The sequence below is a fragment of the Toxotes jaculatrix genome, chromosome 8, assembly GCF_017976425.1.
Source record: "Toxotes jaculatrix isolate fToxJac2 chromosome 8, fToxJac2.pri, whole genome shotgun sequence".
In the NCBI taxonomy this organism is placed as follows: Eukaryota; Metazoa; Chordata; class Actinopteri; family Toxotidae; genus Toxotes; species Toxotes jaculatrix.
This window is the reverse complement of record NC_054401.1, coordinates 12,164,178-12,181,701: the sequence shown is the minus strand read 5'-3', so window position 1 is coordinate 12,181,701 and position 17,524 is coordinate 12,164,178. Positions and strand designations below refer to the sequence as shown.

The window sequence follows — 17,524 nt, the reverse complement described above, 5'->3', positions numbered from 1 at the left end:
GTCAAAATCCACATTCATGTGAACATTTGCAGCACATTCCTTTACTCATACCAGAGCCTGCCTGCTGCACCTTGACTTGAAGATGAATTATCTAGCGTTAAGTGGTTCGCTGAAGGAAAGAACTGAGGCGCAATTATAGGCTGACTCATCATACCATAACTAACAGGTGTGTGGAGGCAGATAAATCAGTTATATTCTTTATAACAACATTCCCTCACAGGGTGGGTGAGGCTTGCATACACACTTAGCACACAGGCAGGGCGAGGCTGATCCACATTCCCATGTCAGTAGAGAGACCAAAGATGCTGCTACAGAGTTCTCAAACTTATGATGTGGCCTTTATTAAGATCCAACAGAGGGCAGGAACAACTCAGTCGGCACATACAATGCAGCACCAGATCAGATCATATGCTGCCTCAGTTGTGGTTGTGACAAAAGAAAGGCAGAAAGAAAGTTGTTGAGCAGCAGTGTCACGCTCCCTAATACCTAATTTCCAAGAAAATGATTTCTGAGACCAGTTTTGCGTGTGACCTCTGGTGAAAACTCAAACTGCATGTGAAAAAAAAGAACGAAAGAAAGAAAGATCCAGACTCAAGATCTGTTCCTCATGACAACCTGTAATACAGGATCTGTTTTCAGCTGCTACAGGAGCAGTGACTGCAGATTTGTCTCCTTCTAGTGGACAGACTGAGACTGCAGTCCAGTCTCAACATCTCCCACACAGTCTTAATTCACTTTCAATTCACTCTGTTTGAGAAGTTTCTTAAACCTCAAATGCTGCGAATGTTTTGGCATGTCAAAGTGGATGTCCGACATCAGAATAGATACAAGAAGGAAGTAAGCATTTACAACGCCTGCTCTGTTACAGTATCAGCATATTAAATGTCTATTTACATTTTGAACAAACTGACTTGAAAGTGAAGTAACTTTTCACTTCAGAAGTGCTTTTTTTTTTTTTTTTAAAGTGTAGGGTTGGATGCTTCAACAGTCGCTGTCTGAAACACAGTTTAGGCATCAACATGGACACAGTGATGATGAAATCACATAAACCTGAACATAACTCCAAAGCAAATCAGATGAACATTTCATCTTGTAACGTATTTATCATGCAGGCAGCACCAGTCACATCTGTAGCTTGTCTGTTTTGTGTGTGTGTGTGTGTGTGTGAGTCAGGTAAATAGTGAGTCCATTTGATTTGACTCTGTCTCACTTATAGTTTATACAGTTTCAGTATACAGTTTCAGTTGGATGAATATAAAGAGCCATCCTTCTAAAATAACAATTAAGCAAATATAACAATTGCCTTTATGCAAATATATATTTATAACTGCTGAATGTATTATGCAAATATACAAATGTTGATTGCAGCCAACGACTTTGGGACCTCTTCTTACACATCCAGTTAACGCCTGTTTTGCATCGTCTGTCACAGGGGTCAAGGGTCAAGGTCTCAAAGCTCTGTCATCAGGAGGGCCCTTAGTATCTTCTCTCTGTCCAATCTCGTTTCCTCTCCGCTACAGACACACACAAGCAAACAAAACTCACATTATAAAAAAGTTTTAAGATTCAGCTTCCTTTATGTAACCAGCTAGTCTCATTGAGAATAAAATAAATTTAGCAAGAGAGATCATGTCAAGATGATCCGTAAAACAGATGTTAGAAAGTCAGATTCTCAGCTTAACTCAATTTTGACCGAATAAGTAGTATCTGTAGTAAGGCAGCACTTATATCTAAATCCAGTTAACATGAAGAAACTGGTATGAGTTTCCAAGACTAAAATGTCTAAAAATAATGAAAAAACAATACATTTAGAAGCAAATGCACAAAGCAATAGTGCCATTACTGTCCAGCATTTTAGGTCTCCTATGCCTTTCTTCTTCTAAACCAATGATTCTTCCAAAATAATTTCTTCTAATTTGAGAGAATATTTCTTGTTCTTGTGAGTCATGCGACAATGTGTAATACAGTTAAGCAGAAGTATGACCTGTATGGAGTAGACTAGAGTAAAGTAGAGGTGTGTTACCTTTCATTATGGGCAGCAAGGTAAGGGACCAGGTGAGGAATGGAGCTACGGTAGTAGGAAGGGGAAAGGTGGGGAGAAGGTGAAGGAGAGGGACAGCATGGACTACCCAGCTCCAGTGCTGGCATATTATCCACCTGGAATACACATCAATATATATGCACAAAAATACATTCCTCTGTTTAATTACAGATATTACTGAGTGACTGAATTAATCCCTCCATTACTAGAGTGCAGTGCACTAAACAAACATGCATGTGTGTGTGAGAGTGTATTACCTGTGGGTATATGGAGGGCTGTATCTGTTTGTCCAGTGAGCTGCTAGAGCCTGACTTTCCCGCACTCTGGGAGGAGATGGCTGCAAGTGCTTCTGGGAGATTATCTTCATCTTCGTGGTTACTGATGAGCAATAAATTGAGAGAGACTGAATGACTTCCATGACCTGCAGACTATTCTGAACAAAATGTAATTTTCAGAGCGCGGAGATAGCATTGCTTTTGCTTCAAGTACTCTGTGGAGCATTCATTTCAGGAGTGCAATTTCCCACTCACAGGAGCTCAAGTGCTGCTTGGGAGTTCTGCCCTTCAACAGTAATCAAAGGTGACGTGTACTCACAAGCTGAACTGTCTGACCAGTCGTTTCCTGCGGTTGGTGCTTGGGTTGGCTTTGGGCTGCAGCCTCTCTGGCGTTGGGTTGCGGTCTTGCCGATTGGGCGTCTTGTCTGCAGTCAGACTGGACGCAGCTGAGTCTTGGGATGAGCTCTGATACCTGAAGACCAGAGTTATAACACAGAGAGTTAGTTTTAAATGCACATGTATGGGAATACGTGTAAGTGTGTGAAGATAGTGTGAGAACACTGGCCTGTCATTGAGAGTCTCATTTGAATTCTTTCCCCTGGGCGTTGTTGGAGGTTCCTTCTTCATATTGATGGAGAGAAGGATGCAAATAGTTAGCCTCTAGCCTGCAGCGCTGTTTGATACCCAGCACAATACACAGGGACTGATCAACTCACTCTGAAAGCTGCCTCCATCTGGGCTTTGAGGATGTTACATTTAAGGTGGTCTGGGAGCATGGCCGGGGAGGCAGGAGGGTGCAGAGACTTTTCAGACAGCTGCTTCTCCTCTCCCTGCCAGGGGGGAACAAGGAAAAAGGTAAGAAGACCTGGCCAACATGTCTTTACGCAAGCAGTATGGGGCAGCGGTGTGTCGGAAATGTGTCTGACCTTGTTGTCCATGTTAACGTGCAGCGAGGGCCAAGGAGGAGAATCGCTGTCTGACTCCAGAGCTTTGAGCAGAGACTGAGAGATGTCCAACTCATCTGCTGGGCAAGGAGGAGCTCGACGTTCTAATACACAAAAAGTTAAACAAGAAAATGCACCACAGGCCAGATTTGTTATTGTAAAGACATGCTATTTTATAGGCAACTCTGGTTCTTTAGACTCATTGTGTTGTTTAGATGTGAGCTGTTAAGCCGGGGGTGGGTTTGATGTGGGAGGGATGGTAAAGTAAGTATCTAAATGGTTTATTGTAGTCAAGCTTTATATTTTTTTCCTCCGCATTGCTTTCGAACATAAACAAAACCAATTAAAACTGTAAAAGAAAGACAGAAAGAACACTTGAAAATGTGCTAAAAACAAATAGTCAGTTCACCCAGATCACAAAAACGTATTTTCTCCACTGTGCTCTTGTGGTATCTGGCCATATCCGACACTGGGATTTCTGCCACCACCACAGTGTTTCACTAAATTAAATTCATCTCTTCTGTATTGGATTGATGGCAGAAGTCAGAGCAGTGGATGTTTCAAACTAATGTCCAAATAAAACCTGAACTGTCTGCATGGCTAGATGCCACTGAAGGATAAAGGATTAAGAAGAGGCTCACATTTTTTTTTTCAAATCTATCTTAAGACAACACTCTGGTGTCCATGTTAACACTGAAACGGGTTTTGCTTGCTGTAATCATCTCTCCTGTCTGTGGGTTTTTGTCCCCCAACACTTACACTGTAATTTCACTGGGAAGGGGACATTTTAATGGCCAGAAGGAAAGATTACAGCAAGCAAAACCTTGTGGCAGAGGGTGCCCAAACCATGGGCACACGAGTTGAAAAATGTGACTCTGTCCTTCAAGTGAGAAATTATGACTTGTTTGTGATTTGGATGAGCTCACCCTTAACCAAAACACAGGGTGGTGCTGACCAATACACAGCTCTGAATGTGAAAAAGAGCATCAGCGCACAATCTAGACATATGACAGATTTGCAGACAGACACTGTTTGGACAGCTCCTCAGTACTCACTGTTCTTGGTGTGTGTGTGGCAGAGCGTGTCCTGGCTGTGTGTGTGGCGTCGGTGATGGTGGTGGATTTTGCCAGAATACGAAGTCTCATTCTCCTCAACGCTGAACTGATGGTCTGAAGCAGGACCACTCAGGGGGAAACTGAACAAGACATGTAATCAAGACAACTCCCCCCCCTTCAAGCAAAATGCCACTCAAACTGCAAAATCCCTTTTTCTGCCAACTGTAATATTCCAAATAAATCATTAATATCTAACTTATAATCACTCCAACTTTGTGACTCAAGTTTTTAAAGAATATTCGTCTATAAAAATCATCCCACTGCAGATGATGAAAAAGACAGTGTATGACTTTTACAAGTGGGCTTAAGTTATAAAACAATGGACAGATCTTTGAAAGATTATGAATTTTTGCAATTATAAACATTTGTTTATTTGAAAAGCAATAAAGAGACATCCCTAGAGGCATTACGTGATTTGAGTAAACGTCACAGAGTAAAAGGCGACACACGAGCAACACAGCAACACCTTGGCCACATTTTCTGTAAACAGTTGGTTGATTCAGTTAATCCATAACGTGATACAAAATTAAAGTTCATTCAACAACCTCACTTTGAAAGCACAAACACAACAATACAGGATTCTAGTTCATGTTTCTATTTCACACTGAACTACAAACTATATATTAAGAAGCTTAATCCCTAAACCAGCATACAGTATGTGCTTAACTGGACCCCTTCCACCTGTTGAGAATTACCTCATTTAACACTCACATCACTATATTTCACTCTAACTAAAGCAATTCGGATAAATAAGATGTCATATTTCTAAGGCATGAAGAGAAATGTAATCTTCCAGGCAGATTTAAGATCTTACAGTAAACATATTGAGGGATTGAAACACAAACCATGATTACACGAAAATGTCCACAAGCAAAACAAGGCACGAAGTTTTTAAAACCTAGTGCTGTCTTTTAGTCTATATCAGAAGTTTTAATAGCATGACTCTGTATATTTGTATGTGAATGAATAGCGGAGAGAGTGCTTGTGGAATATGTTGAGACATACTGTGCCATAATGAAAAAACAAAAAACAAAATAGTGCAACATGAAAGACATTAATATTAATATTAGTCTCGATCTTATTTCAACTTGGGGGATAATTATGCTCTAACTTTTGGAACAATTTGAGTAGTTCTGGGGCCTGAAAACAGGAAGTATAATGTTATCATCAACCCAGTGAGTTAGCTGTCAGCTACAACTTGAGCGATGTTTATTTGTGCCTATATTTGTTTACATTTTGGCAAACTGGCAACATTAAAGGGTTAGGGTTTGACACTGAGTTATGACCCAGAGAACGAGTAAGATTTTTGGCGCATGTTGCAGAAACTGTGTTTTTAAAGTAGCTTAACTGCCTCCACGAACTGTGGGTCACAACCACTGCTCCGTGTTGATAACCGAGTCAAATTGAGATAAATAGCTTCCCGTTGTTTTCAGAACACCGGCACGCACTTGTCCCTTTCACCTCACGCTGTATCTCTGCCTCGTGTCTCATCCTTTACCTCACAGTTTGAAAACCTCTAGTCTGTTTGATAAGGTCCTTTGTCCTTGTTTTAAAGAGGAGAAAATGTGACACACATATGACGACAGAAGTGATGATGGTGATGGGGGACAGCTTTTTCTGGAGTCCATCGACAGGGCTTCTCTCTTTGGGGCACCAGTTCTGAGTAAGCTTTAGTTTTAAGAGTCTGGGTCTGGAACAGATTCCCAGGACAAACAGAGGTCAAAGTGCGGTCATGACTTTGTCCCTGTAAACCATACTGTGGGATCCTCGGAGGTTGCTGCAGGTGTGCTCCGGGATGGGAGGATGACTGGACACAGGACTGGCAGCCTCGACAGAAGGCCTGAACATGACAAGGATATGGAGATCACACACAAACACACACACACACACACGATCATGGAGGTAAACAGGACACACAGACAGACAAACAAGCATATGAGATGTATGAGTGACGTGGAGTGTGACGAAACACAGACAATGTGGAGCACCAAACAGAGAGTGTGAGATGAGTGACTTTGTCTAAAAAGTAGAAAACTTTCCCTCCAGTCAATTTGTGAACAAAGACTCACTAAGACGCATCGCCCTGGAGCAATTTCACAATCACGTCCACGACTGTCTCTAAACCTTTCTCTCCTCTGCGTGTGGTCAGTCGTCTTACCTGTGTGGTGCCGTGTGTCCGGATGGCTGTAGGTAAACTGGGGGTGTGCGAGCGGGGTGGGGCGCGTGCCACGGCTCGTGACCAATAGGAATGTTGTGCTGGTACTGGAGGGGAGGGGAGGGGAGGGGAGGAGAGGGATTGAAGAGACGCTGAAATTAAATGTTGTCACAAAGCCGAAGCCAGATCAGCGGCTGCTGCATGTGTGTCTGTGTGTTTGTATGAAAGTGGGTTATCTGAGGTCACTCACTGGATGTAGGCTGGGATCAGGGCTGGCGTGAGAGCTAGGAAAATGAACGACAGCAATCGTTAACAACAGATTAGCAAACTGACTGAATACATTCATTTCTTTTTGTAGCAGTTGTGTAAAAACTTACAAAGTGAGGACATTTTAGTTCTCTTTTACAAAGGTCTATTTTAGTGTTTTAGCGTGTTTTAGCAGTGTTTTTAAGATTATCCAAGCTGTTATGTGGATTAAGGTCAAGGTTAGGGGATAAGGAATGAATGACATAAATTGAATGTCCTCGCAATAGCAGTAACATGAATGAGCATGTGAGTATTATGTTTGTGGGCGTTTTTGTGTGTGTGTTTTACCTGATATGTGGAGGCTTGGCAGGAGAAATGGCAACTGACAGAGAGACAAGATGTCAGTTAGCAAAGAAAACAGAAAAATGAAAAGAAGCACTTGTAAGCTAACTTCATGTATTTGTACTTTTTCACAGGGGTTATGTCGTGTAAGTCGGATTTTTCATTGCTCATGCTCAGCTATTACCTTCACTTGCATCTTCATTCATTTTTATATTCCAGGCCTGAATGGCTCTTATAAATCTAATAAATAAAAGGCTTCGGACAGGGACACTGACAGTCTTAAAGTAAATACTGTCTGCACTTTATTATTTATGTATGTATGTATGCCTGTGAGGCTACTGTGGCTGACAGAAGGTGGGAATTATGGAGGACTGAAGAGTACAGCATGTGCTTTTGACAAAGCAGAAACGTGACACTCAAGTCTAACAACCTGGAAATTTCAAGAGCCTTCTTTAGTATTTTTAATCTGTTGAATTACTGTTTAATTTTAGACATTTTTAGAGGAAAAACCTCTGGAAGGGCTGATGCCTTTACAGGCTGCAGCTTTACCCTATCTATGAAGTCAGTGTTCAACAGTAATTCTACACAGCAGAAAATATAAGTCATCTAAAATACACTGAATTAAAACAGTATGTGACCTTTATGATAACACGTGCGAGCACATAAAGGACAAAGCAGGTGCTGTTAGTCATCAACGTTTTCTATGTGCTGATAAGACCAACCTTTACCCAGAGACTGTGTGCGGGAGGGGTATCGCTTGCTCGGCCTTCTCTCGAACGTGCTGGCTCTCCTCACTCTGCCTCCGTGAGTGGCCTGATACTCTGTCTTACCACTGAGGCAAAAACATAAAAAGTACAGAAGTTTTTACAATACAGCGAGAATACTGGCGAATTAAATATAAAAGAATTTATACTCACTTTAAAGATGTAAAGAAATATCCTCTTTTAATAGTTTTAAAATGTAGACTGTTGTTATTGTGGCACTGTCAGGAAAACTGTGCTGAGACTAAATCATTCTTCTAAGTTTGGGGGGTTAAATGGGAAAACACATGGAAAATATATATATTAAAAAAAATGCTTTGCATCGTTTAACTGTCGTGAAATTTCATAGTTTTCACTCTTAAAATATATTTTTCTTACGTATTTTCAATTGCTCATTTGTCTGCGTTATGAAATTAATTTCTTAATTTCTTCTAAGTTCTTGATAGGTGACATTGATATGTTTAGCATTCTGGATTACACTGTACACACTGTACAGGTGTTCCTGTTTTTACTTCCGCCTCCTGTAACTTGAAAGTCACTGACTCTACTGTAAAACAGACTTCACATTGTTTTGTTTAGATGCTCCAGCAGATGACAGGAAGTGCCCTTCAAGTGTGAGAATTTGCTTTGACCATATCTGATAATAGTCAGAAGAAAACAAACAATATGAAGGGAATATCTCAGTCGCCATAGGAACAGATCCATGTAACCATAGATACACTGTAACCATAGATACAAAGGCTCTGTTTTATGTGACACACTATTCCCCATATGCTGGCACCAGTGCTGGCCACAACTCCCTGAGTGAGCCAACTTGTATTCTCCTTTTTCAGTTCAGTTTCAGCATAAAATGTGCAGTTAGTAAAGAGCCGCTCTCCGTGCTCCACCTGAATCTGAAGCGGGACCCGAGTCGGGTGAAGTCACTGCGACTGGCTTTGCCTGTGGCTGGCTGTCGTAGCCGGAAGAAGGCATGGCTCTCCACGGCGCACTTCCACAGGTGTTTGCAGCTCTTGGAGCTGGCCAGCTGGAACACAAACGTATGCTCCTGCTCCCGACCCTGCAACAAAAAAAAAAAATCAAAATTAAAAAGCAAATAGCAGCTGAGTGCCTGGGGATATTCGTGAATAAGAATGTGTTTGTGGCAGGACACAAACCTGATCATCGTCTTCCACCACAACCAGCGTGAGTCGACTCTTTTTAAAGTCCAGCCGAGTGATTTTGGGCCTAAATAACACACAGACACACACCAAGCTTTTAATTTTTATGGTACTCCACCACCAAGTCCGACAACAACAAACATACATGTACACATATATGAACTAACATAAATAAAGTGAATTAATATGAGTGTATTAATTACCCAGAATTAAAAAAAAAGTTGTTTCTGTGCTTTTTTTTTTTTTTTGCTATTTTTGCTTTAAAAGTGACTGAAACAATTTAATGACTATCAAAACAGCCGCCTTTATTTTTCTGTGGATTGGTTAATTGACTAATCATTTCAGCTCTAATTCATATAAACAATTACTGCTGTGTACCTGGAAAAGCCAGAAGCCAGAAAGCATATCGCTTTACTATGAACAGCCACTGTCACGTGGTCATGTTTTTGGCTGCAACAATTTTTCAGTTTTTTTATTAAGAATATTCTGATGTTTATTTCTTTCTTTATTACAGTGTGTGATGAGCTAGAAAATGAAATATAAGAATGCTGTTAATGTAAATGTTGCATTGTTTTTTAATCTGTTGAAAAAAAAAAAAAGTTGGAAATTGCCTGTCTTTAAATCACCCTCACACTGCCACAGCACCCACTTTGGGAATCACAGGATTAGACATGTGTGACATACTTACCAAAAGAAGAGGCCGATTTTGTTGGAGCCTTCAAACACTAAGATACCAGTAGGAGTGAGACCCAGTGCATATTCTCCCCCATCTCTGCCCTGAAGACAGCAACACACGCACCTTTAGCTCTCAAAAATACAACACTTGTAATGTACTGACAAATACTAGGTGATATCTGTGATAATAAAACACACTCACACACCTTGACAAAGTGCATATCGACTCCGTAAAGTTCCAGCCACTTGCATTTGTTGAGAAAAGCAATCTCTGCTTGAGACGGACTCTTTCCCCTGAAGATTTCAAATAAGACACCATGTTGAGTTGGCACAACAAAAATGACACACCCTCCGTCACCTCAGCTCTGACACTCTGTGTGGCAGCTCGGCCTGAAAAAGAAAGCTATCAATAACAACACTTGCTGCGTGACCTCTATTGGTAATTGGTGTTAGCTCTAAGGGAAATGTTCGGTGAGTAACTATCTGGCTGCGTCACTGACTCAGACTTGGTTTCGTGCGTAACAACGGCTGTGAACTCAGCGTGGCTACGTCCTTCTGTGGCTTGGTGAAGTGCAGCATATGTGTATGTAATCTAATCGGAGAGGGGAGCAATCAGGCCACATGTGGGTTAAATACTGCCTGGAATCAATCAAGACCCTCCAGGGATTAATTCCATAATCCTTCACACAGAGCGAGCGAGGCCGAGGCGGAGGAGGAGACGACGGAGGGACATTTGAAATTTAGACGCCATTGTCAGTGAAAACACTGGCACTGAAAGGCAGCAGCAGAGTGACTTCCTTTTCTGCTCAGCGCTCTGCTTTCTGCCCCAGATGTTTCATCCAATGAGAAGAGAAATCTGCTCAGATCAAACCACTGGCCACTGGGAGCCCTCCAGAAAGCTGCTCTGACACAGCACAAGCATCGCAGCAACTAGTGCAGACGCATGTGAAGGAATATTATGCCTCACCTGAGCTCCAGCCACCTGCTGAAGATGTCCGCCTCCATGGCCTCGCTCTGTTTGGGAGAGAAACGAAACTCCGACACCAGCTCAGGAGAGTGATCCAACGGATCGCAGTCTCCCAGCTCACCTGGATGAGGATACACACAAAAACATATCATGTATAGACATGTAAACCAAGACATTCAGAAATACAAAAGCTAAAGGGAACAACGGAACGAAACTTACAAAGTCTACAACATGCACTGTGTATTGTTAGTGCAGGTCTTTAAAGCAGGACTGTGTCAGTTTAGAAAGTTTCAAATCTGCAAGTTGGATTTCCAAATGAAAAGCCAATTGCTTCCTGAAAGGTAACTTCAAACAAAATGTATGTTTTGGATATGCTTTGGAAAACAGGCAGCAGTAATATGAATTATCTGTAGTTACTGGCCTAAACCTGTAACACTACCAGTGTGGTCTTGTGAAAGAAGGGACAGTAAAAATATCTCAATATAACTATGAATATAAATGAATAGATTATATCAAATAATACAAAGGAGTGTGTGAGGTCTACTTACTTTGTAAACAATATGACGCCAGCTCTACTGAGACATCATACGGACATTTCAGTCTGAGGAGAGAAGAAGAGACACTGATGTTAAGCTGTTTTCAGTGTGAGTGCGTTTACACACACTTACTGAATCAAGCACACTGTCCTATCAAGGGTGTGATATGTACATGTTATCATGTGTCACAAAGACATAAAAGCATCTGAATGACCTACACAGTGAGTGTGTGTGTGTCAAGGAGGAGAGGAGCAACCCTTTTCCTAAAATAAGCAGCCCTCTGCTGTTCCTGATCTTGAGCTTTATAATAGAGCTGGACTCTGGGGATCCATGGCCCAGATAGAGCCAGGAGGAGGGAGAGTGGGGTAACACACTGTCTGAGTGTGTGTTTGTGCAAGTGGGTTTGTGTTTGTGTGGAAGACGCAGACTCTACTGTAGAAAAGTCCCACAAACTCAAGTGTAGGTGACTTGTGTGTACGCTCACACAGGTGAGTGTGTGTAGATCAGGTTAATGCTACTTGTGAGATCCGGAGGTACTCACAAATGAGGGGGAATTACCAGAACTTGTTTGGTCCTCATGAGTAGAGACACGTAATTTAGGGTGAAGGTTTTCCCACTGCTTTGGTTAAAGTGGGTCCATATATATATATATACGTGAATTTAAGGTTCTGGTCTGGGCATAAAAAACCATGCATTCATTCTGCACTTTCGTTTATCTTCACTCTTTAACTGTCTTTTTCATGAATGAACTACAGACTTGTAGACTTTACATATTCACAAAAACTAATAGTTAACTAATAATTTCACACGTATTCACTCATACTCTACCTGAGCAGCTTCATCTTACATGACAAGGTCACATTTCCCTTTACAGTAGATACGGAAGAGTTATTTTATAGATTTTAACTTTGCACATTACCCACCATTCATTCTCTTTTTTAACTTTTAAGAAACATCTTAATCAAACATTGGTGACTTGACATGACTTGAATTACCAAACACCATGTTTATTTTTTTTAATAGTTGGAAAGAGAACTGATGGTAAACCTGCATTTTTATCTTGCCTGTTTTAGTTTTAGCCTTGAAACTTTGGTCATCCAGTGGCAGCTTGAGATCATCTTTGGCGACCTCTGAACTTTTCAACTAACACCATCACCTGGTCCAAAACTCAATTTAACCAATCGTCTCCTGTTTGCCGTACTTTTCTGCATACCTCTCTCCAGGTACATGCTCAGCTGAAACAACTCCATAGTGAGTCTAGGTGTGTTTGCGTGTATATATTGACATGCCTGTAATTTTTTTTTTTTGCATGTGACATATGTGCACAGTAACAAAGAAACTTACTTGCCAGACAGAATATCTTGCCGAAGCTGCAACACAAACAGATACCTGTTGGTGTACAAAAAAAAAAAAAAAGAACAAAAAACAAAAACAAAAGCAGAGTGAGAGCCTGAAGCAGAACATAAATCAATTGATGTATCACAGGCTTCTCCTCATCTCTGACATATAATTTGCTTTAACAAGTCTCTGTCCGTTTGGCCTTGATTTGAATCTGCCCACAGCAGCAAAGTAATTAGCCTCACATCCCCTTTGGACCTTTACACTGGGCTCCAGAGAAAACTGTGTGCGTTCATCTGTGTGTGTGTTTGTGACTGACTTGTGTGTGTGTATGAGAGTTTTACCTTGTAAATTCCTCACGCAGGTTATTTGGCTCTGAAGAATAAAATTTCACTCTGAAGAAGAGTCTGTAAGGAGGCCCGTCTGAAAGAAATAAAGACAAGAGGGAAAAGAGTAAATAAAGACTCTGTGTGTGATAGACAGAACGGCGGGAGGAGAAGGAGGTGGAGAGAGAAGAAGTAGTAATTTAAAGAAAATTTAATCAAATCAAATCTTATTATATTTTATTAATTTCACCTCAACCAATCCATCTATCCCTGTCACCACAGCCATAAATCTTTATTCACTCATATTTCTTTCACACTTTCTTTGAAGCTACTGAACTACAACTCAGTGAATACAGAACACAGACACACATGCACATACACACCCTATCATTTACCCCTGTTACAGGCTGGAGAGCAAACAAGGGTATGGCTTCTACTGCACATGCTAATCACCGTGTCAACATCTAATGATACGCCACCTGCTCCCTTCTTAACCGGCTTCCACATGAACTCTGCACATTTCCTGCACAGGTCGGTCTAATTAGAAAAACAGCTGAACTTACCTCGGATCTGTTTCTTTATAAGCTTGGACATATCCAGCCAGTGCTAAAAGAAGGAAAAGAATAAGAAGGTGAGACTGAGATATATCAGCTTTGGCTCTACCGTGACAGAAGGAGCTTGTTACTCACTGAAACTTGGTCTGTGTCCATGTACTGCAATCCAAAGTAGTCTGTCTCAACCAGATCTATTTGATACATGATCTGGTCAAAAAGGTCCTGGCCTTTGGATTTGCTCTACAACAAAAGAATGAAAAGTAAATTATTTTCAGCTGAGCCTCACGATCCTTTCTTTATTTATTTTCCCCCTCCACTCTTCTGCTGTACTAACATTATCTTGTCCGCATAAATTGAGTCTTTCAGACTGAATTATGAGTTTCATCATTCAGGTGGCTCACAGATTTCCCGGTAATTCAGGCACGAAAGTGAATTAGAAAAGGACCAGGTGTCCATAACAGGAGCAAAATGACTTATAGTGAATGGGAAAGTGGCTGTTTGTCTGTGTGTGTGTGTGTGTGTGTGTGTGTGTGCATCTGGGTCAAAAGAGAAGGACAAGCCCCTGAGGGAAAAGGCCCTTATTCAGGCCTTTGTCATTAACACACTCTACCAAGAACACAAGACATTGCACTTAAGCACAACTTCCAGCATTTTATCCCAAACTTTATCTGAGCATTTTACGAGCGGATGTGTGTCACCTCGTACGAAGGCCAAACATAAGTCTGACCCAAATAACACACAGTGGGTGTGTAGAAAGATGACAGCCTTGTACTTTGGATCCTGATAACCAGCCTAAACTTCCTGGTGAGTGTATGAATGTGTGAGGAAATCAGTGGTATTAAGGGATTGGGGACAGAAAAAAAAAAAAAATCACCAGAACGCTCTTGCTCACTCTGCTGCATGTAGTTGAGAGAGGCTGATTGAAATCATAGCCTCTGTCACATGGGTGCACATGCACAAGTAACAACGAGGCAAAATCGACCTCACGCAGTCACACGCACAGTGAGGTGAATATTTTCCTGTTCCTGTTCTACCTCTTGTTTTGGCTGCATTCAGCCTGAAGTGACAGGCTAATATGCTTTAATAGGTGAGTTTCAGCTCTCTTCACTGCACCTGTATCAATGCCTGTGGGAAAACAAGAGGACATGAACAAACTTGTTCCGACACACCTGTGACTAAGCTTGACAAGCCATGTGTCATTTTGTTGCTAGAGCCGTAACGCCTAGAAGAAGCTGTGGCCTTGTGCTGTTGCCGCAATCTCCCTGCAGGACCAGAGAATGACTCCCTACCCTGAAAGCCCGCGAGGTGACACATGCACGCAACAGCTTCAGTGACACACGCATCTTTCCAAATGAAAACATCTTCACGAGAAGCCACTTACGCACACACGTGCCCACACACTCGCTCATCATCCCACCTACCCCTCGCACACTCGTAGCACTCGTCTGTGACACAGAGTGCCCACAGTGGTAAATCAGACCAGGGAGTCGGGGAATATAGAGAGAAACAGAGGGAGATGGATGGAGCACAGGAGGGAAAGGGAGAAGAAGACGGAGGATGAGGAGGCAGAGTGTGAAAGAGCAAGATGATGAGCAAGGGAGAAGGCCACAGAGGGAGTGTAAAAGAAGATTAGGAGGGAGGATGGCACAAGGAGGGAGGGAGAGTCGGGGTGGGGGAGAGTGGAGATTGCTTGAGATCAGATCCAGGCGAATAGACTGAGGGAGGGAGAGAGAGAGAGAGAGAAGAGGAAGAAGAAAGTGAAAGAAGGATGATGTAAAAGAGCAAACAAGAGCGGCAGCTTCAGGTATGTCTTAGATTTCCCAGCAGTCAGAATGGGGAAGTAATGTGATGAATTGGCCGATCATACCACCATCTGGAGCTGCATGTCTCACTGTACAGACAGAGACACACTCACATAGACACACTCATACTATATAGGCCACTATGATACTACAGGCTGTGAAACTTTGGTCAAGGGTAACTAATCTGTGCCAAACTCCAAAAAAAAAGGACACTTTTCGGACATACGTTGTCAATTTGAACTTGGGATGCTGCTATCAGTGATTTGTCCTCCTGAAATGTCCTCACTTAAATGTCAAAAACAATGTCCCAGATCCCCGGATGAGATCCTCAGGTTGCTCATTTTGTCTCACCAACAGTCCAAAACTGAAAGTTATTCAGTCAACACTGACATAAGACGGAGGAAAAGTAGAAAATCCTCACATTTGATATGTTGAAAGCAGTGATTTTCTTTTCTCTAACCTCTCAACTATTGTAATGAGAAAATTAACTTTCCTGAATTCAAACCCACATGTCCTGTAGTGTTTCCTCAAGCTTTGACTTCAAAAAGTTGAAAGTAAACTGAAAACAACGCAGACTCAAGGCTAAGTAGGATCATTTACTGTCAACTAAATTTAAGCGCAGTAACCCTGTCTTTCGTTTTTGCAGGGTACCACCAGGAAGCACATTGTGGTCCCCACGGGGTACCCGGGCCACACTTTGGCACACACTGATCTAGGCTACCCCTTGGTCCTGCTACATGTTTACACACTCCGCGGCCACTGTAAACACACACAGCCACTGTCAGGACACCGGACAGGCTTCAGCGCACTCACAGGCAAATCCACATTGACATCCGAGCCGTCCAGCAGCAGGACGCGGCAGGTGATGGTGGTCCTCGACGTCCCGGCCGCCGCGATGTGAACCGAAGCTCCCCCCGTGACCACGGCGGGCGCGTGGACGACCTGCTGCTGATGGGCCAGGAGCAGGGGGTTCCCGGTCACCCCTCCTGCTCCCCCTCCTCCCCCTCCCCCTTTACCGTCCCGCTCGTCTCTCTCTCTTGTCTGGAAGCGGCTCCGTGAGCGGCGGCTGAACGTCCGGCGCAGAAAGCCCATCATCTTCCCGATCCACAAGGCGAGGAGGTCCGTGTTGTGTCCGTGAAGAGTGCTCCACACAACAGTCGCTGCAGCCGGGGTCCTGCCTCTGCTGCCGCCGCCTCCTCCTCCTCCTCCTCCCCGGGGCGAGGAGTCACTCAGCAGGCACGGCGGAGACTTCAGGGCTGCCGATCAGTCCTCAGGCTGGAGGTCGGCAGCAGCGTGGGGACTCCAGCCGCATACTAATGAAACTACCACAGATCGACGACCGAGGCGCCAACCAGTTGATTTCCAGTCATTCGCTCCGGTTTGAACGACAGGACTCTGTCACGGAAATACGGGCAGCCCTCCTCCTCCTCCTCCCCTGTCCTGTCCTCTCCCGTGCACCTGCCTCCTGCTTTGCTCGCTGTTGCGCACCGACTCTAAAATCCCGGAGAAATCCCGTCCGACGCTCCGCAATGGGAACCCCTGAGTCACACGGGTCCGGAGAGGGAGGACGGAAATCTTATCACCTCTGGACCGGAGCGGACCCCGGCGGCTGTTGCTTCTTATTTCCAACCGGCGAACCGAAACTAGTCTACCTCACAGGTAAAAGTCAACCAGCGAAACTGGACAAACAGCATGATCTGCGCCTGCGTAAAAACACAGCGCAGAACAAACTTCTGTTCCTCCCGACTGGCCGACCCATCAGTGCCGGTGAACCAGCGCCACCTGTCTGTCGCGGACCCACCTGCCTAAGGGAAATATAGATTATAGCAGATCATCAGTGGTTCCCAAGATAGGGTCTGCGGTGCCCCCAGGGGTCGTTAAAGGGTTTCCAGGAGGTCGCGGCGTGATGATGATGATTTATGTCACTTTGTTTATTAGGGTCATGGCCAGGACTTAAATAAAATACTGAAATAATCTATCAAAGTTTCAATCAAATTTAAATTGTATTGCACCTTTATACACCTTAATGTAATTCAATGTACTCTACAGATGACTGACAAATAGATAAGATTAAAAACAAAGATCATGAGTCAGAGTGTCCCCCAAAACAACCCCCACCATATATTTATTTGACTACTACTACTTGGATTTTTGGAGATTGCATTTTCTGAAAAATATTTCCCCACAACATGAAGTTCTAAAGGGCCTTCTCCACACTGCCAGGAATAAAATTCTGATGGAGAAATACTAAATCCTTAATTCTTCTATTGGCTAAAAGCAGTCAATTTAT

General features: G+C 42.9%; 1 protein-coding gene across 1 annotated transcript; it reads right to left on the bottom strand.

Annotated features, from left to right (window-relative positions):
* Nucleotides 1-342: 342 nt before the first annotated feature.
* Nucleotides 343-16,920, bottom strand: epb41l4b (erythrocyte membrane protein band 4.1 like 4B). The gene is made up of 23 exons (XM_041045002.1): nucleotides 16,048-16,920; nucleotides 13,568-13,672; nucleotides 13,442-13,484; nucleotides 12,897-12,975; nucleotides 12,559-12,603; nucleotides 11,227-11,279; nucleotides 10,679-10,799; nucleotides 9,918-10,005; nucleotides 9,725-9,813; nucleotides 9,034-9,103; nucleotides 8,767-8,936; nucleotides 7,841-7,950; nucleotides 7,125-7,158; nucleotides 6,781-6,814; nucleotides 6,534-6,637; nucleotides 4,316-4,455; nucleotides 3,243-3,364; nucleotides 3,033-3,146; nucleotides 2,882-2,937; nucleotides 2,636-2,788; nucleotides 2,299-2,419; nucleotides 2,024-2,157; nucleotides 343-1,514 (listed from the first exon to the last, which is right to left on the bottom strand). The coding sequence occupies exons 1-23, from the start codon at nucleotides 16,327-16,329 to the stop codon at nucleotides 1,451-1,453; spliced, it is 2,331 nt and encodes a 776-aa protein (XP_040900936.1). The 5' UTR covers nucleotides 16,330-16,920; the 3' UTR covers nucleotides 343-1,450.
* Nucleotides 16,921-17,524: the final 604 nt, after the last annotated feature.